At 44.3% G+C, this 21,243-nt stretch overlaps 1 protein-coding gene across 4 annotated transcripts in view; it reads left to right on the top strand.

Annotated features, from left to right (window-relative positions):
* Positions 1-21,243, top strand: part of TRAPPC8 (trafficking protein particle complex subunit 8) — a 2,435,788-nt gene that overhangs the window by 165,758 nt on the left and 2,248,787 nt on the right. For 2 of the 4 annotated variants that reach the window (XM_069620966.1, XM_069620965.1), the window contains exon 3: positions 12,680-12,763. The exons of the other annotated variants lie outside the window; for them this stretch is intronic. In XM_069620966.1, coding sequence (XP_069477067.1) covers positions 12,680-12,763 — 84 coding nt within the window. The remainder of the gene's footprint in view (positions 1-12,679; positions 12,764-21,243) is intronic. 4 annotated transcript variants of the gene reach the window in all.

Raw genomic sequence — 21,243 nt, 5'->3', positions numbered from 1 at the left:
TTGAGAGTCCTGGTCTCTGGGTGAAGAATTTGTCATCCTTCTTGCGAGAGAAGGTCCTCTCTTTGGGGAAGACGAATTGGAGGGCAGATGGCCATTTCCAGAAGGTCCGGTACCACGTTCTCCTGGCCCAAACCTGAGCAATGAGGCTCATGGTTTTCCCAAACTTCCTCAACCTCCTGATGACATGAAGAATGACGGGTACTGGTGGAAACACTTACAGAAGTGGAAACTCAAGTTCACAACATGTCCCCTAGAGCTCCTCCTCCTCCTTTTTTAATTTTTTTTTTATTGATTTTTACAACAATAAACAATCAACCCCAGCAGTGCTTTGTCATAGAATTTCAGCATTATGAAAATATCTACTGCTTGCCCTTATCCTGCATTCCAACTCAAGCCTACTCCACTTCACCTTCCATCTTTGTCCTCTGGAGGTATCTCCTCATCTGTATTCTCAGAGAAGTCACTGCTTGGGCTGCCGTGGGTGGCCCCAACAGTGTGGCCACTAGATGTTTCCAGGCCGTCAGGCTTTCTGCTTCTTCCTCCCACCCCTCCTACTATTGGCTGCTTCACTCCATACTAGTGTTTCTGCTTCAGTCCATTTACGGATATCCTTCCACCAGACCTCTATCTTAGGTCTATTACTTGCTTTCCAGCCCATGGCAATTCTGCGCTTGGCGAGTATATAAACCAACTCTTTGAGTTTATTGACATGTTTCAATTGGCGCAGTCTAGGAAACCCAACTACCATGCATGCCCACACTGATTCCACATTTTAAATTGATCCCTTTCTCGTTTACTCAGTGGGCTACTTCTCCCCAGAACTTCCCAATTTCTGGGCATTCCCAAAACATGTGTATCAACCCTGCGTTTTCTTCTCTGCACTTGGGGCATGTTTGTCGTTCTGCACTTTTGAATCAGGACATTCTCTGGGGGGTCATATATGCTCTCTGGGTTATATATAGCTGTATTTGCTGTAGCCTCGCGTTCCTAGACACTTTTTTTTATGATACCCTTGAACCTGCTCCCACAACCCATCAGTCATAAGTTCTGCTGCTTCATCTTCCCAGTCCTGCCTCAGCTGGGTCACTTCCCTTCCCACGCTGGACATCAGTAATTCGTAAATTCGGGAAACCTTTTTCCCCTCCCTCTGTGACATCATATAATGTTTTGATGGCCGGGTCTGGTTGTTCGTCTAGCATTTCTGACCATGTCTCCCTTACCCGCCGTACCAGTCTGGTATAAGTAATATACTGCCCCAAGTGTAAACCCGTTTCTTCCACCAGCACATTAAATTCCTTTATTTCTCCCTCTTGCCATATGTTTCCCATTGTTGCAATTCCCACCGGTTCCCAATGCCTATGATTCGTCTTCCTCAGTTGTGCGTCTCCTCCAGTCATGCCACTAGCGGCACTTGCTTGGAACACGGGCTCGGGTTCTCTATGGTCTGGCAACCCTTGGGCCATATTTTCCATCATAGTTCCAGCATCCTGGGCACCCTTTTATCTCTTGTTTAGGCAGCATATACATTCTTTTAAGAAGAACGGGGCCCATTCAGATCTCCGCTAACCACTTAGTCACGTATCCTAATTGACTGGTCCAATAATAGATCTCAAAGTTAGGCAGCCTAATACCCCCTTTATCATATGTGTTCTGTAGTTTCCATAGGGCTATCCTATTCCTGGTTCTAGCCCAGAGGAAGCCCCTGCATATGCCTTGAAGTTTAACAAAGAATCACTTGGGTATCATGTATGTATATTCCCAAAAAGTGTAGTAGCCTGGGTAATACAACCATCTTCAGCAGCGCCCCCCTCCCCAACATGGCCAGGGGGAGCCTAATCCAGAACTTCATGCTATCCTCGATGTTTGTCACTGCTTTCTCAGTGTTATATGTATATTCTGCTTCCACCGTGTGGTAGATGTCAATCCCCAGGTATCTTAAAGGTAATGGTCTCCCAGAATATTGGTAGTACTGGTAGTTGTTCTCGCGGGACCCCTATAGACCTTCCCAGGGGGAATATGGACAACTTTTTAGGGTTGACTGCAATGCCGGAGAGCAAAGAAAATCCCTCCATCACTTCTAGGATATATTGCAGATTTTCTTCAGGGTACCTTAAGTCTAACATGTCATCTGCATATAGCGATATTAAGTGTGGTCCCCCTTTTGTGTAAATGCCCACTTCCTCGTATTGTTGTCTCAGGTATGTCGCTAGGGGTTCCAGTGCGAGAATGTACAGCATCGGGGACCTGGGGCATCCCTGTCTAGTGCCCCTTCTGAGTTGCCACCTTTCCGAAATGGTCTCTCCCATCCTGACTCTGGCTAATGGTGAGCTGTACAGTAATTTCACCCATTTCAGGTATCCGGGTCCCATCCCATATTCTTTTAGGGCTGCCAGCAACCAAGGCTATTGACGGAGTCAAAGGCCTTCACTGCGTCTAATGATACAATAGCCAACTCGCCCAACTCGCCTTCTGTTTGCTCTATGACATGGTGGAGCCGTCTGAGGTTGTCGGATATGCTTCTGTGTGGAACATATCCGGTCTGATCAGGATGTATTAGTCTGCCAATTACATTTTTCATTCTATTCGCCAACACAGGTGTGAGTATCTTGCTGTCCTGGTTCAGCATAGATAGCGGTCTGTACGACCCGCAGTCCATGCTTGGCTTATTGGGTTTGAGGAGTGGAATAATGATCGCTTCTCTAAGGGATTCTGGCAATATCCCCATTTCAAATGCTTCGTATAATATTGCCATTAGTGGGAGGAGCACTTCCTTCTTAGACATTTTGCAGAATTTGCTGGGGAGTCCATTCACTCCCGGGGTAGTACTGGTAGGTAGTTGCTCAACCACCGCCTCTAGCTCTTCCAGTGTGATTGGGGATTCTAGGTTTTCTCGCTCTTCAGCACTTATTTTTGGTAAGACGATTACTTCTAGTGTTTCTGCAATCTCGCTCCCTCCATCACATCCTGCGTCCCCGTAAAATTGTTTAAAGAATTCAAGGAACCCTTCATTCACACCCTCTTGGGTATCTAATATTTGTCCACTCTCCCCCAGTACCGCACTGATCGTTTTTCTGGGTCTCGCTTTTATACAGCCATGCTAGTAATCTCCCTGGCTTGTCTCCCCAGCGTGCTGCCTTTCTATGTATTTCTTATATCTTAAATTGCATAATCTCTCCCAGCGTCCCACACATTCCTGCTGCAATTGGTTGATGGTTTCAGCATCCTCCGTGGAGTTTCCTCTTCTACCTAGTATTGTCTCTAGTTTCACCTCTGTATTCGGCAGTCTCGATAGTGTGCCTCCCTTTAGATTTGGCTATAGCTGCTCCTCTCACCACCATCTTAAATGCTTCCCATAGGGTTCCAGCCGACTGTGCACTCTCTGTGTTATTTCCAAAGTATTCTATAATTTCTCCTCTGAGGTCTTCTCTGAACACTGTATCTTTCAGTGCTTCTGCTCTAAGTCGCCAAGTAGGGATCTTAGCTCTCAGAGCCATGTATTGCCATGTTGAGACCAATGGCGAGTGGTTAGAAAGGACTCTCGCTTTATATTCTGATCGCACTATTTCCCCTGTTATCTCCTGTGAGGCGAACACGTAGTTCAAGTTTTGTGGGGCCGAGTAATGTGAATAATGTCTACCATGTGGGTGGTGTAGCCTCCACATATCTTCTAGTCGAAGGTCTCCCAGCAGGTTTCTCAGGGCTCTGGCAGCGGGGTGGGTTTGTCGAATTTCCTATCTGACCTATTCACCCTTCGGTCCAGCGTGCAGTTGAAATCGCCGACCCATATTACTGCGCCCGCCCCTCCCCCCAGGTACGGGCTCATTTTACTATATAGGGTCCTAAAATAGTCCACTGTATCCTGGTTCGGGGCATATGTATTAACAATGCATATTTCTCTATTTTCTATCAATCCACGTATTACTACCATCCTCCTGCCTGCCTCAGCCGTAGACTGTAGCAGCTGAAAGGAGACATGTGGCGCCACCCAAGTGACCACCCCTCTGGCATAGGCCGAGTATGTAGCACCTATGAGGGTTCCTTTCCATTTTCTCTTTATTACCTCTAGTTTTTCTTTTGTGAGGTGTGTTTCTTATATTAGGGCAATGTCTATTTTCAGTCTCTTTGCACATCATGATCTTGTTTCTCTTCAAGTAGCTGTTGAGCCTCCCGACATTCCAGGTCACTATCCTAAAGTCTCCCATGTTTCAGCCATACCCAGTCCCCCCCTCTCACCCTCCTCATTTTCCACTTCAAGCACAGCAGCGCACATGTGTAGGCTCGTTCTCTAACACCCCAAATCCCCCAACTCCCCTCCCACCCCCAGCCCAAACACAAACTCCTCAACTCCCACCCCTCCCTCTACCTTCCCCAACTGATGCCCAGCTCCATCCCTGGATCTCAGTCTACCCCGCACCTAGCCCGTTCTTGGCCCTAAGCCAGTACTCAGGACACGTAGGGGGATATCACCCTACTGCTGACTCAACTAATCTAACTACTGGGGTGAGGTTGTGTTTCCCTTGTATCTCACGCATTAATTCTTATAGTATACCATGTCTCCTTGACTCATGTCTGACGCTGCTCATATTTATCTTCTAGTCCAAAAAGTCCACATGAAGAGTATGCAAACTAGTCCATATTATGCTTGCTCACATGTCAAGTGTACCCCTTCCAGTCATTATCGCTACATCAACATCTGCCCCAAAGTTAATGATTACGTGCTGTACTTAGCTCTCACAAAATATATGTGCCCAACAGTATGGCTCTGGAAGAAACAGGGATGGGTCACTTCTTTGTCTCGCTCTCCTTCCGGCTCTGTGCTCCTGATGGGCAGTTATTCGCATCCAACCATGTAGATACTTCCTCTGGGAAGTCAAAAAAGAGGGCCTTGTTCTTGTGAAGCACTTTCATCTTCGCTGGATACAATAGCATGTATTTAAAGCCTGAGTCTCGTAGTCAGGGTATACCGTGATGGTCGCGGAGGCCCTGTTTATCATTCCTCCCTTCCGGAAATGTTCCAAGATATTTTCCCTGTCTTTATAGTTCAGGATTTTGGCAAGGATTGGCTGTGGGGGGGCCCCCGGTGGTGGTTTTCTGATCAAGGCTTGGTGTGCTCTTTCCACCGCGAACCCCTGACTAAGTTCCCCACCTGTTATCTCTTGCAACAGCATGTTTTCAACGTAGTCTGTCGGGTCTGCTCCCTTTTCGCCCTCCAGGAGCCCTATGATGCGTACGTTATTTCTGCGCGCGCGCCTTTACGCTTCTTCAGCTCTGTACTCTAGATTGCGCACCTGTTGCGACAGTGTGTGGATTTCCGTTGTGTTGGCCCTACAGGAGTTTGTTAGCGCCCACCTCTTTCTCCAGGCTCCCTGTGCGGTCCGCCAGTGCCCGAAAGTCTTGTCGCAAGAGGTTCACATTAATGCTTACCGCATCGATTTTAGATTCAACCAAGGGCTTTAGTTTAGAGATGGCTGTATCAATTTTGAGCCCCCAAGATACCTTAAGTTCAGCTATGGCATCTAGTATTTGTTGGTCATTCCGGCCGACAGCTCCAGCTTCCTGTGCAGACAGCCCCTTCGACTTGGCCCCTTCCATTGTTGGCGATGCCTTGGCGAATTCCTCTATGGAAGACTGTTTTCCCTTGATTTTGAGCTGCTTGGTTGTCATTCTCCTGTGCGTGAGGGGAACTTATCTGGTGTGTCTATATATGGTGAACGCACCCCTGTCGTCAGAGGTTAGGTAGTTCGATGCACAGAGCTTCTGCGTATTTTATTCCTGATGGGTGATGTCAAACCATGACTCGTGGTCCCCTTTCTGCGCAGTGTAACCTTGAGGATTCCCAGGTCACTGTCTCAGTGCCCACTGGTGCACAATTTTTCTTTTTATTTTGGTTATTATTCCTTATTGTCCACGCCCCACTGTATCCACTTATCTTTTTACCTCCTCTGTTGTCTCGGAGTAGGCATCCACAGCTCGGGGCCATCACAATGTCTGTGTGCCTTCCATATAGCCACTGCCATATATGCACTTCCCCACTTGTGTCTGTCCGGTATGGTGTTTCCCAGTACAAGCTATCTAGCCCTCATGTATTCTCTCTTCCATGCAAGTTGTCTTTGCCTCACAATGGCCATGTGGGCTTCCAGCAGCCGTGTCTCGCGCCCAGTCTCTCATATGGGCGTCAGCCCACCCTGACTAACTTCCATTTAGTCCAGGGATATGTTTATATTGCCTGCTCCTCTGCAGAAACATTGCCATGGTTTTCGCACGTGGGCACACTCCTTTCTAAGCAGGCTGTGACACAATGCATCCGCTCTATTCGTCTGCTGCGCCGGGCTTAGTTTCTTTTGTTCCTGACGGCAGTGTCTTTCATGCGTTCCATTAGAATGCCATTTGTATCGGTGCGATTGCGTGCTCTGCGCGTTTTTTCCAGCTAGCCACAAATCTGAGATGTTATCCTGCTACAATGTTATCCTGCAGGAGGGCCGGTGCGCAATGTGCCTTCCGTCCAGTCTCCGTGGCTCATTGGCCTTCGTCTCCTTAGCCGACTGGTTCACGCAGCCCTCCGCTGCCTTTTTCGATTACCTCCTGTAATGCTGTCTACAGTCACGTGTGCAGTCGCGGTGCAGCAGCTTGTGTTGGGTTGGTCTTGCTGCCCACTGTTAGGCGATCGTGTCACTGCAGCCCCCTGACTAGCCACCATCAGTAGCTGGCGGTTTCCTTAGTTCTAATTCCGCCATCTTGGTTCTTCGTCGGTCGCCTCTCTCAGACTTCTGTTGCTCCTAATAGTGTTCCTGAATTTCACCGGGCATATGAGCGATGCCTTCAGTATCCATTCATGTGTCGGCAGGTATCATTTTCACTGTTTGCAGCATTCGTAGAACGCACTTTTCTTCTGGATGTATGGCGGATCAGCGGGAGCTCTAGGGGAACACAGCCCATCTCATGCCCATGAAGCCACGCCCACCCAAGAGCTCCTCTTAGCGGAAATTCCTTGGGGCAGAACAACTTGCACTTCTGGTTGGCACTGGTCGTGAACAGATCCGCTTAAGGGGTACCCCAAAGGGCAAAGATCTCCAGGAGGACTGCCGGAGCCAACTTCCACTCGTGAGAAATCGTGCTCTGCCTGCTTGGAGCATCCACTGCCGTGTTCATTTCTCAGGCTAGGTGAACTGCCAGAAGAGTGATTCCTTCTCTCAGTGCCCAGACTCAAAGCTGCATTGCCTCTCTGCACAGGGGTAGTGACCCCCCCCACACTCCCTCATTATCAAACACACTTTCCCAGTATTGAGGGCAGGTAGGCCATCAGCGCTAGTCTGATTGCTGTCGGCTGTAACAGGTTGATATGGACTCTGGACACAGATTGAGACCAGTCTCAGCTTATTGAAAGGTCTCATGTGCGCTCCACATCCTGTGATGGAGACGTTTGTCACAACTGTCATCTCCGGCCATGGTTGCCAAAAAGGTTCTCTCCTCATATTCTCTCGGCTGGCCCACCACAGGAGATCCGGGGTGACCTTTGTCGGGACCTGGAGAAGGTCTGACATTCTGTCAGAGAATGGAGACCAATGGGATCTGAGAGCCCACTGAAGGGATCTCATTCTCAGACGGGCTTTTGGCACCAGAAAAATACATGCCATGATGCCAAGCTACCTTAGGAAGTCGTAGGCCGGAAGACGTTGGGCACTTGGGAATTATTGGACCATCTGCAAGAGAGGATGAGCCCTCCACTCTGGTGGAGTTGCTTTTCCTGGGGCTGAAACCAGGACCGCTCCAGTAAATTTAAGCTTCTTTGAAGGTGTCAAGTGGGGCTTTTTGAAGTTCAGGGAGAAGCCCAGTGCGTGGATGAAGTGGCAGGTGCAACTGAGATTAAACTGTTCCGGAGAACAAGCCCGATTTACCAGTCGTCCAAGTAGGGGTAGATGTGAATCCCCTCCCTCCTTAGACTTCCACCACTGCCATAAACTTGGTGAAGTCCCTCGGGCTGATGTGAGGCGGAATGGCAGAACCCGAAACTGATGAGAACCGCCAACTGCGAACCTCGGGTACTTCCTGTGCTTCTGATGTATGGGCACATGAAAGGTAAGCATCCTGAAGGTCCAATGTCGCCAACCAATCCCGGAGTCGAAGGGTCTGAAGGACCTACGAAAGTTACTATCTTAAACTTGTCCTTCCTGAGGAACTTCTTCCAGCATCTAAAGTCCAAGATGGCATTCACTAATCCATCTTTCTTGGGAATTAGGAAGTAGGGAGAATACCAACCCTGGATTCTCTCCGCTGCAGGTACCAGCTCCATTGCACCTTTCTCTAACAGGAAGAGAATCTCCTGTTGGAGGAGCGGATCTGAAACCAAGGCAGATCTGGCTTTTGTGGGGCAATCGGGATTTAATTTAGGAAATGTAAGGACTGTCATGCCTCCTACTAAAGACTTGTATATGAGGGAGTCATTTTGCTGCTCCACCTGCAGCTGAGGGTAACACCACAGGTTCTACCTCCTCTTCCTCAATGAGGCGCTCTCCTCTGACCCATTTGTGAGAACTGTCTTCTTCCTCTAGAGATTGGAGAAAAGAAACAAAAAGGACGTCTTCTACATCCTTGTCCTGAAAGTTGAGGTTGCCTGATTGCCGCCCCTAATGATTTGGCTGCAGCACTAGAAGCTTGTAGCTTCTCCAAGCTGTTGTCAGCCTTTTCGCCAAAAACAAAAGTACCATTGAAGGGCATGTCTAGCAGACACGCTTGAACATCCGCTGAAAATGCTGACTTTCGCAGCCATTAAATCAGTCTTACAACAGTACTGGCAGCCATGGATTTACTTGCAGAATCCACTGTATCCAGGCTGGACTGTAAGGATTGCCTCATGGCATCTTTGCCATCTTGGACTAGGCTTAAAAACCAGTCCCTTTCCTCAACCTCCCAACGGGTGTGAGTGTATTTTGCTAAGGCACTTGTGGCATTTGTCAATCTCAGTGCCAAGCTTCCTGCACTAAATACTCTTTCCCAAAGAGTGGACCCTTATATCGTCTTTGTCTGCTGGAGTGGAAGGGTAAGATGCGGACTTAGATGAAACAGTTGCCGTTTCACCAACCAGACTCTGGTGTGGGATGCCTGTTCAGAAAAGGAGGGTCCACAGAAGCTGTTCTGTACTTTAAGAGTTTGTTTACAGGGGGGAACGGAATCCAGCTTCAGACAAGTTTCCATAACCCTTACCCTTAAGGCAGCATGGAAAGGTAGCACAGACTCCTTGACTGGACCACTGTCTAAAATATCTGTAAGGTCCTCAGTCTCAAGCGTAGCTGCTGTTCTGGACCACTCCAGATATTCAGCACACAACTAACAGATCTGTATGAAAGATCAGCATATCCAGCCACATCTGGGTTACCAAAATCAGTCTCTGGACAAGTTTCCCAGCTACTGGTTTCTTTAAGAGTTCCTAGCAGATTCTGCAGAAATAAGCTTGTCTGGATCCAAACTGATAACCAAAAGGGGCTTGATCTTCCTTCAGCTTCTTTGCAGATAGACCCGATTTGGCTGAAAAAAATCAGGTCGAGGCAACAGTGGCTTTGAATATGTCTATATATAATGTGAAAGTTATTGCTTTTTCACAAAAAACTGCATGAATGTTATTGTTTCACATTGGCCTTCTATGAACAATCCTTACAGAGCTTTTTTCTCTCCCTTATTATTTATCAACAGTTCAAAACATTTTGGCTCATGAAGAAGAGGGCAACATCTCGAAACGTGTCAGCCACCCACACTGAACTTAACCTTCTCTGTTATATGTGTTCTCCGATTAAATCATTTGCGTTTTTTTCAAATACATAAAGCGGTGTTTTCTTTTACTTGGTTACTAATGCAAATACTCTAAAATAAAGTTGAATTAATATTTAACCGTCTAGTGCAGGGGACGGGAGGGTTCCGTTTTGGACCCTCTTTCTATAAAGTGCTTCTTTGTTGACAATGTGACCATAGGGACAAAGGTACTTCCTGACCATGCCCCGATTACACTGGTCATCCGAGCCCACGACCCTGCTCCACCTCCTCGACGCCGTTGGAACCTATATGACCCCATTCTGAATGAAATGCCACTAAGAGATTCCATAGCCACAGTGATCAGGAACTTTTTTCGGGAAAATCCGACTGAAGACACTTCCCCCAGCTAACACGTGGAATGCATTGAAGGCAGTAGTGCAGGGGGGGGACTAATCGCACACGAGGCGGCATTCCATAAACGCAAACGACAGACCTGTATAGATCTTGAAGAAGAGGTTCAAAAAAGCTGAGGCCCATCATACGCAAAAAAGTTGGAAGCCCATTACACTGAGGAAACAGCGCACCTACTGGCTAAATCCAAGCAGGGCTACTATGCTAGGAACAACAAAGCGAATAAACTCCTGGTGGAGAAATTGGCTAAAGCAAAGAGAAAGAACGTTCTAGTAGGCCTCCGCAACCCTGAGGGCAAGGTTCGGTATGCGGACCAAGATAAACTACGAATGGCAGCGACCCATCTTTGAGACAATGTCAGCATCACCCCAAGACAAAGCAGAACAAAAGGGGTACCTATCGGGTGCCGCTCTTCCACAACTCGAGGAGCCTGACAAGGAAACTGCAGACTAACATTATGCAAGGCTGCCAAAAAAGTTAAGGGGCTAAAGAGCAAAGGGGACTGCAGTGCAGAGAGCAAAGGGCTCAAGTCAGGAAATGCGTGCATTTGAACTGGAGTAGGCACTGGCGGCAACAGACATCACCAGGGGTCAGCAGGGAACCACAGCTCCGAGCAAGAGAGTCTGTAAAAACATTAATGCAAGAACCAAAGGGCTCCTTTGGCCAGCTCCTTAAATACTCCAACACCCTGAGCTTTAACAATCTCTCTTGCTTCACCTGGAGCGCCACATGCAATTGTAATCATCTTCCTCCCTCACTTAGCCTTGGAAACTGAAAGCATAGGAATCCCTTTTCGACTTTTAGAGATTGTAGTTTTCACCATATAGAAATATTCAGATGTCCAAACAACCAAAAGGTGCATTACGGCAGTTTGTGGCATCCAATTTGGAATTTCTAATATTTTCCAAAGGGAATGGAAAGTCAGAAAACTACATGAAGATAGTTCAGGATGGACTGCAGAGATATATTCTGAGCCCCAGCTAGTCCACTGAGGGCTCCTGCTGGTTTCCAAGAGACAGTTATGACCGATAAGTGCGCTCTTTGGCTCCTGGATCTTGAATTGACCTTCAAGTTCTGCACTTGCTCCGTTCCATGCAACTCGCAAGCAGGATTATTTACCTCCCTTACCACAGATGACCGTCGACCTTCACAACAGCATCGGAGTGTACTTTCTCTTAGTATTGTTATACTACCTTTTAATTTAAGTAGGCTAACATTTGAATGATTATTGTATTCTTGATGGTAAGCATTTGATCCATAGACCACTCTGTACTGGTGATGTCATTTTGTGACCTTTACTAGTATAACTTTACCCTCTGGGTCCATCACTATTATCCAGGTGTGCCATTGTTTTAATTGAAGATACGTGTTCCACTTCACCTCCTGTCAAAGCAGCTATGTAATTACAGGCCTACTGTTGGCAGACTCCTAAACTGAATGTTTTGATCACACCCTACTAGGACGCTTGTTCCATCTGATCTCTGGGCCTCCCAAGAGCAAAGGAAACTAGTAGCAAGTCTTGCAAAGCAGTACAATACAGGAGGATAGTCTATTGTAATGATATTGCAGGTTTGTCGTTGGTTTTCGAAGGCACATAGCAGAGCTGCCAATCTAGAACAAAATACTTGTCACGATCTTCAATATCATTCATACTCTGTCTCTTCTATCTTCAGAACAAATTCAATGTGCACCAATTCACAGGCCCAGATACAAAAGATGGACGTGTTATTCCTCTGTGGAATGCTATGAAGAATTTGTCAAGCTTGGTGTGAAATGGCAATGTTAGACATGAAAGGATGGGAATGTGAGATAGGGGTGATGGATCTCTTTCCCATTTGTTTGTTTAGCAGGTGGAATGTCTTGTAGAGTTCAGAATCCTGAGCTCCGCCATCTGCCAAAAGGAGATGCATCATGTTCTCAGTAAGCGACAGTGCTATAGGTTCCCTTGTTACCCTTGGTCTTGCTCAAGAGATGCTGTCCAAAATGACACTGTGTCATTTTGTTTGTCCAAACATTGAGATCAAATGATCCCCTATTGGTGGGCCACCCACCATCCGAAAACTGCCCCCCACAATTATATCCGGATTCCCTAAAGACTTGTTTTACTTATGCAGTGTGCCTTAATGCGATTTACATTGTTGTACACAACACACTGATATCCCGAATGCGCAATACAAGTAAACAAATATGCAACCATGTGTTTAATCAGTTAAACATGTGAACTTGGTTAAATTATAAAGTGTTTGGTTTTTTTGTTGTAGTCTTATTGTCTAATAATCCTTTTAGTGAATTAAATACTTTGATGGTTGTCTTTTTGTTGTCGTGTGCTCATTGCTTTATCCCAAGAAAGTATGTTATTTTTGTCCGTTTGTATCTTGCAAATTCATGCATAGGACATATCAAGACAAACTGCAGTTTGTTGGAAATGTTTGGTAACCATTCTAAATTCTATCACGGGTTTACTATACGAGACATGTACATTATTTACTTGCATAAATTAACAATGCCATGTTTTCTCTATCAGATCGCTCACTTAAAGCTAGTGTTCCCTGGTACAATAATTGGAAAGACACATTGATGGAACTGAACACATCCAAGTTTTATTCAGGTATTTTTGACGGTTGGTACGGGTTAGCTGTGGTGTGCCCTCTTCAAACTACTTTTTTCTTTTTGCAAAATCCATCTTTCCTGATCTTCCTAGGACTGTCTAAACCGTCTCCTAACCTAGATGCGTGTTCCTGTCTGTGTCTCAAAAATAATGGTGATGGTGGTGGTGATGATGATGATGGTGGTGGTGATTACGATTCAAATGTATTAATGTTTTCATCGTCTGACTTTCGAGCTAACTTTCAATCATCTGATCGCTATTTAGTTAACAGATCAGTTTTGCTAATGTTTACTTACATCAGTCTCTACATGATTAACATTTCTGAACAAGTAGTGCTTTGACACTTAAGGGAGCATAGGGTTTCTCCAAACTAACATACCCAAGATTCAGGATTTTTCCTTTTCAATTTGACATGTTTCGTGTTGGTGAACAATGCGTGGAGGTATTATTTTGCTATTGATTTATGTAGTTATTTTTGGAACCCTTCTATGGATCCTTGAACACTTAAAATGGGCTATGCTCTACCATTTTAAATGAGGTATGCATTCTACCTTTCAAACTCTGTGAACCTCTTAACTTGTTGTGTCCTCAAGGAGGCCAGTTAGTGTTCTGTCCTCCTTGAGGAAGAGTTCATGCTTTGTTTTTTTGTATCTGATGCTAGACATCTCAAGACCTTTCTCTTTCCTAGATAATTGTTCTTTCTTGCATGGTCTTTTTTTTTCCCTTTGTAAGTGCCAGGATACCTTAGGGTGGCAGAGCGCTCTACAAGTAACAATCATCATCATCATCATCATACATTGGAGGGGTGCTTTCATTTATTGTTGTTGTAGCAATCTGCTTAATGTGATAACCGTGGCAGCAGAGGTTTTATTTAAGTACAATTGTAGAGAAACGGACAGAGCAACCAGAAGAGTATTCTGGTCCCTATAATGTGGCCCTCGATCACACATTTTTCTGCGTTTTTATATGCTTTTACACAATAAGAATCATGCAGAAAAGAGTAAGATCTGTTTAGTAAGTTAAATGAACACTAAGCTTCCTAACAGAACATCCTGCAAACTTGATGAACATGGCTTGGTTCAGCACCATGCCTAGCTTGTACAATCCTGCTTGGCCTACCCTTATGATACCTTCTCTGCCCAAAGCGAATTGTTCCATTATACGTAACCTGCCACGCTGGTGACCAGTACCCATATGACCCATATTCTGATTTTCAGGCGAGTGTGCATTGCCTACATGTGACATTGTTAATCACTGGTCATGGCTAAGTCACAAACGGAGACAAACATCACAGCTGCATAGTCTAAAGCACTTCCTAGTATCTGCAATCCAATCACATCTCCTCATTTCTTTACAGCATCCTAGCACTGTTAAAACTGCACATTCAGTGCTTATGAGAGAACGTACAAAACTGTCACTTTAAACATGCTGATGGGCAAGGGGGATGAAAGTGACGGGCATTAACTGTTGCATAACGTGTGATACAATCGATGGAAATGTATCCCTGATGCTCAAACAATCATTCCCTAATCCTGTATAAGAATCTGTGTGGCGTTTCTACATTTGCCAGCTGGGGTCCTCACCACTGCATAGATTGTGAGCTCTGGTAAGTGTGAAACCTGCAGAGGAAAGTACTGAGTAGAACCATGTGATTGAGCTGTTCCTGCGGTAAATGGTATGGTGTGAATGTGGCTCAGATGTTTCTTGTCCATAAATGGACATATGGCCTTCACGCCATTGGATCTTCCTTATATCAGTTATTACTAGCATGTTTACGTGAATGTTGATGTCCTCTTGGCTGTAACAACTTTGCTGGCTCTTGGTAAAGCACAATATTGTCATCTTTTGGCAAAGGCAGTTATCAAGCAGTGCATACCTTCAACACATGATCTCGTATTTCGTACAAGTTGTTTATTGTATTTTGGAGTGGGGGTTACACCGTTCTTTTGGACAGCGTCTACTGCCCTAGGTAATTCGTTGTTGAAGATGGGTGTTTTTTTTTTTTATTCACATTGAGGCTTCGCTGGATGGTAGAGTTTAAAAGCATTTTATGGACCTCTGTAGCAGGCTCTGTAAACTGCGGGCTTCGTGGCTCAGCTGCTAATGGAACTTAATTTTTGTCACACAATCTAGAATCCTTCTCATCATCCATTGTTCTCTTTTTAAAAAGTTACCCTTTCCATATTCCAGACCTTGCTGTCTTTCATGAAGACATGATTTTCCTGTCTTCAGCGCCTTCATTGGGTTACTGTATTTTGACATGTCTCTAGTTCTGTGATCCACTTACACTTTGACTTAATGTCTTGGGTGTATGGCTGGTGCTTTACCAGCATGTCTTTTATCATTGTGCTGCTTTTGCTTCATCTGATTCCTTTTTGGAGACCACAGCATGGTCTTTACCGATTTGTCCTTTTCCTCTTTGATGTTAGGCAACCATGATGGAATCAAAATCAACTGGAAAGGCAAAAATCATGTGACTGTTTGGCATCAGTCTGTGAACAGATACTGCTTCCAGTGAAATGAGTTTGGTACCTTTGTTCGAAGTACCTACCAATTGGGGGCTTCCTTTATCAAATCTATTGACTGTCCACCTGCCATTGGTTTATGGACTATATAAAGTTGTCTTCACTTCTTTGATATTAAATACCTTCAGGAAGGCCACCATCTCTTAAACTATCTGTGCTCAGTCATTGGTGGCCAACTCTTATGGAAAACATTCTTGTCTAACGATGTCTCTTCAGGTCAATTGCCTTTCTGGTTGTCATGTCCAAAACAAAGTAAAAATCTATTAACTTCAAAGGTAGTCCACCATCACTATACCTTTTAAAGGCTCAATGGATACAGATGCTATCCAAAATGTAGTCCCACATTTTCATGGTGCCTCAGATGTTAGTATTTATAGTGTCCGGTGTATAGCCTCTTGTTGCTTTTGGCATTAATATCACTTACTGCTCTCACTTAATCATTGCCATCTCAAGCTTTTATCATCTTGCATAAGGGTAACTCGGAAGTGACCTTTGTTTGCCTTGGCAAAGTTGATAGGCCTAATTTTACAGGGAAGAATGTCTAAGACTCCTCCTGTCCTCTTAAAACCACTTGTTTGGTCAGTATTATTGGGCTATTTGCTTGTAAGATTGTAGTGCTTGTGAAAGACATCTCGCAGGCCAATCTTCAACCACATATTTTCAGACTGTGAATTTGGTTGCCTCTATTCAGCAAGCACATCAATTCACTCCTTTTTGCTTTCAGTTTAAATTTTCACTGATAACATACACAGCAGTCATCCTGCAAGAATGTATGTGGGGAGACTCTGCAATCAGCTTAACTATTCTTTATTGGATGTGTTTGAATGTGAATGTGTAGTGTTGTAACTTTGCTGCCAACTTGGTTCTTCTTTTTTTGTATTTTTTTATTTGTTCGGCTGATTTCGTATCAACCCTTCAAACATTTCCAATTTACAGATATAAAACATTATACAACCGCATATTTAACATTTGATACATGTCTCTTCAATCCATAAATTATTTCATGGTTTCCATATTTATATTTCTCATTTAAAATCATTCATATAGTTTTGTTAATTCACAAATAATTCATAACATACTCTGTAAAAACAAATAGTGTCATTATGATCACAATAAACAACACATAATTTGCCTTCCTTCTAACTCCTTTGGGCAATGACACTCTGTGGATTATAGCGTTGTCGATTGATCACAGATTAGAATGATGCTGTCTTGCCAGCTTTATTTGCTTCACTGCCAATCAGTACTGAATCCAAGAATTGTATTGTTGCAATTCTAACTGCAATTTTTGGCGAGGAGAAAATATTACGCCAAACCTCTACTCTGGACAGTGAGCATTGTGTATTCAATAAGGACTTAAAGAAAAATGTACTTTGTGGTAACAAAGCGGTACAATCTACAACAATATGTTGTAAAGTTTCTCTCCTGTTCTTATTTTTGCAAAAGCGACAACATTTCAGATCTTTACTGATTAAGCCACTTCTTGCCAAAACATCATTTGTTGGCCATGGATTTAATCGGAACCTCAGAATTTGAGTCCTCATATGACTAGAAGTGCACTTAATCCATATGATTAGAAGGGCACTTAATCCATATGATTAGAAGGGCACTTAATCAGATAACCTGCCATTTTGCAAAATTTCTTTTGACCAAATAGAGCTATATCAAAATCAACATGCATAGCGCACTTATCCTGTGTGCAAATCCAGTCTTAATGATACACCTTAGATTTGGCTCTTACTGGATTTAATGCTAGGAGCTCAATAGAGATGCCTGCATCAGCAAGAGCATTTAATGTACAATTTCTCAATTTTCTTGGAAAATTATGTGTAGAAGTGAGTAGATAATTGACTAAAACACTTGATGTAATTTGCAGTGTGGCCCATTAAACATTTTCTTAGCAAACACATTTTCCATGTCACTTGTACATTCAGTGATAACATTCCCAATTCAAAACGTAGCAAGTCATTTGCCAGTGCCTTTGGGCAGGTTAAATACACCTTCCAAAAGCGGGCCTCCAGTTTGTCCTGAAATTGCTGTTTCCTCGGAACCATTGTATCTGCCCCATATGTGATAATAGCAACCATCTTTTGTTGAAAAAAGGTCTTTGTGATTGTAAGAAACCTTGCAATATTTGTATAGCAAGATTTTTATTTGTGACGTGAGGGCTGCCAATTTAGATTCTAAACTCATTTTGTTGACTGCTAAATGGAATCCCTTAGTATTTATATTCGGAAAACACATTAAGTGTACAGTCCTGGATTTTCCATGTGAATTTGTTGGAGTTGAGTTTCACATACTTCCCACATTCCAATATTTGAGTTTTTTTTTCTGGATTGATAATTGGATTATTCTTTTCAGCATATTTTTCCAGTTCATTCAGTAACTTCTGTAATCCTGGCGGGGTTTGCGAAAGAAGCACAAGATCATCCGCATAGAGAAGCCATGCTAGGATCTGAGTGCTTAATTTAGAGGCCTCTGATGCTATTCTCCAAAAATGGTCTCCCATATCCAGGCTTGTTTGAACCCTCGCTTAGTGCTGAATGAGGAGGATAGAAGTCCTTCCATAGATAATCTGACTTGCATAGTGGTATTTGTGTGTAGTAATTCAATTATTGTTCTTAAGGATTCCGGGCAATCATAATGGAGAAGTTTATCTTGAAGCAGCCAACGGTCTATAGAGTCAAACGCCACACGGAAGTCCACATATGCCATGTATAGTGGCTGCTTCCATGTGGCATAAAGGGATTTAAGAGTATTTAGTGCAGTGATGTTGATTGATGCGCCCAAACCCCCCACAAATCCTGTTTGAAAGGGGTCCCTTTTGTTTGATGCTACAGACCAGGCATTAAGTTCTCTGAGTATTATTCCGCTAAAGATTTTTCACGGGGCGTCTAGCAAGGCTATTGGCCTATAAGTAGCCGGATCCTGCTGGTCACCCTTTTTATAAATCTGCAGGATAATAGTGCCTCCATGAATCTGGGATCTGTTGTTTCAGTTGAATGATGGAAAAGATGTTATATAATACCGAAGCCCAGATCTCAGGATGTTTTTTTAGTGTAAAATTTGAGAAGCCATCAGGGCCTGGGGCTCTAGAGGAACTTGCCTTTTTTATGCTTAAGAGGATATCCTCTGTCGAATAAGAGACTAAATCATTGGAACTCCTTAGCTAACACCGATAGGGGCTCAGTTTTAGGGAGCACATATAATCGTAGAAAATTATCTATCCAAATGTCTTGGCTCACTCCATTTATTTGAGTTGCTAATTTTGAGTGATTTGTTTTGTTCAGAGCTTTCCAAATCTGGGCCGTATTTTTATGTTGAATAGCTCTTAACATATCTTCACCATATTTCTGGTATATTTTGGATTTACGCGCTCACAGCCAATTTTTATATTTGGTTTTAGTTGATCGTAGAGCACCAGCCCGATCTTCAATAGGTAGCGCCATTGCCTGTCTTTTCTGTTTTCGATATAGTGATTTTCTTTGCTTTATGTCCTGATTAAACACATATAATGTGGTACCTTTTTGTTTTTATTTTTTTTATTAGTATAATCACTACTATTGGAGAAAAGTTGTGTAGAGGAGGTCCCAAATAAAGCCTGCACTCCAGTCGCCCATTTTGAAGTACCAAGAACGTTCATGCCGAGATATGTGACGTATGATGAGCAAATAAACCAGCAGAGAACCGCATTAGGGCTCTGCCCAGTGCCTATCAGAAGAGCAATACCTATTGAAGTACCAATAACCAGACAACCATGGACATTAAGATATCCATTGAGAAAACCCTACCAGCAAATGACACGAAATAAAGATTGCTTAAACACTGTCCCAGAAGAAACTCAAAAGGCCTTAATTGAAGACGAATGGTGACCTCAAGAGGGCATGGACAGACTCACGAATGAAAGAAACGACAATCAAAAGATGACACACAGAGACGAAACGTCATGAATAAGGACATCATGAACTTAGAAGGAGAGACGATGTTGAAATATAAAGAAACTTAAACTGTTAAGCAGGATGAAGCTATCCAACCGGCTAACGCCTGTACATATGCTTGTAACCGCAAGAAGCTAAGAAAACAGTACGGCTTGCTATGCTTAGTAGAAGAATAGAGCAGCAAGTGCCACTGTTAGGGAGAATTCTCATTTCATGGCTAATTTCCTTTACCTAGTGAGTCCCTCAGCAGCTTTGCTCGATCTCTGGAGTTATTTCTTTTCCACTTGGTAAGAGTGTGAGCTTTTCACCACTCTTACCTGTATATGTGTTTTACCTGTTTTTGTGATTGTGGGCTCTGGTGTACACCACTTCAGTAGCCCCCTTCTTTGTGTGTCACACAGCACCTTCTGTGCAGTGGCACAGGGTTGTCGTTCAGACTTCCCACCGACTCCATTTTTGAGGTGACTACTGTCCCCCAGAAAAGGGTAAAGTTACCATTAACTTTACTTAGTCAAAAGTAACCACAGATCCAGTAGACCTCATCTTACATGGAGCACTGGAAGGGTTAACTCTTAACTGTTTATCTGTACCTCCTAGAGCATTGTTTCGCTCTTTTAATGTTTAGACATGGCTGGTGGCAGAGGTATCTACCCTAAATTTCTACCGCGGTTATCTTATATAACCGTGGTAATATTGTAGGCTATTGTGTTGGCCTCAAACTTAAACACGATTGACCAAATCCCTTTTCGTTTGGCTCCGGTGCGGTTTATTCGCCATTTCTTTTTGTTAAAGTACTTCTTGTGTTTTACTTTGCGCTGCAAACTAGGTTTGCCTTCTTTGTTCACTGTCTTTTGGCTGGCTTCTACCTAGAAGCCCTCCTCAAGGCGCCCGGGTGTCTAGGTGGGCTGAATGTGATGGAGGGGTGTAGTCACCCCCTGCACAGGGTATCCTAGGAAACCCAAGTCGCACTTTGTCATGATTGGCCAGGGTGGTTGTCCGGGCTGGACAACCCCCTCTGCTGGGTGATTGACAGCCAGGCTGTGTGAATGGGGGTTGTTCGCATAAAAGGCAGGTCTCTTGGGCTGGAAGTCAGTGAGTCGCCACTGGAACTACAAGGAACCGACGAGACGTGGAGGAGAGGTAGACTGCTGCAACTACCTCTGCTGCAGTCCTGAGCTATTTACCCTTCAACGACTAAGAGGAGATCCAGTCCGGAGTCGTCTTCCCTTGAGCCTGGTGGGGATAACCAGCTCATCTTCTTCAGTCAGAGGTCGCCTTCGTGGTCGAAATCGCTGCACACTGCTGTAGTGGTCCAGATAGCCACCTGAAGACCCTCTCATGTTTTTTATTCATTGTCGCTGCTGCCGGCTTCATCCCTGTGTGGTGCGGACCCCTCATTGTCCTTCTTCATGCTGAAGCTGCAGAAAAGCATGGGTCCGCGGGAAACCAACAGGAACAACTCCCGGGGCAGCAGCTTCGTTCTTTGAGAAAGTTACTGTGCCCTGCTTGAGGAATTTTGGGTGAAATCCCTATTTGGCTCGTCCTTACTTTTCCCTCCTTATTATAACTTTTACTTCCGAACATTGACAATACCAAAGTACTCTTGGCAACGTTGAATCTCGAACTGTCCGACTGTGTGATCCTCGAAAACAGGCACCCGGTGTCACTTGACTTTGGCTTCGGCCCTTTGACTCTTGAATTCCTGTTTATATGTGTTCTGAGATTCTGTCTGTCTAACCAACATATTGCCTGTGATTTTTGCCCCCAACTCTCTCTGGGTATCTCGGGTGCTAAGTGTGTTTTTACCCCGGTAGCATTTCTTATCGCGGATACGTGTTCATCTAGTAGACCGAACTGTCAAAAGTAATCGCAATTGTATTCACGGTAACGTGTTCTGTTTCGTAACACCGGTCCATTCATACACAGGGTACTTAACTCGAATAATACTGTACAAAGTGAATTGGTTAGTTGTATATTTTACGTGTGGTCTTTCAATTCATAGAAGTGTCGTGTTAAT

Source organism: Ambystoma mexicanum, chromosome 5q (genome assembly GCF_040938575.1).
Source record: "Ambystoma mexicanum isolate Mex_15411 chromosome 5q, UKY_AmexF1_1, whole genome shotgun sequence".
Lineage (NCBI taxonomy): Eukaryota > Metazoa > Chordata > Amphibia > Caudata > Ambystomatidae > Ambystoma > Ambystoma mexicanum.
Note: the sequence above shows the minus strand (reverse complement) of the source record. Positions and strands in the feature narration are given on the sequence as shown.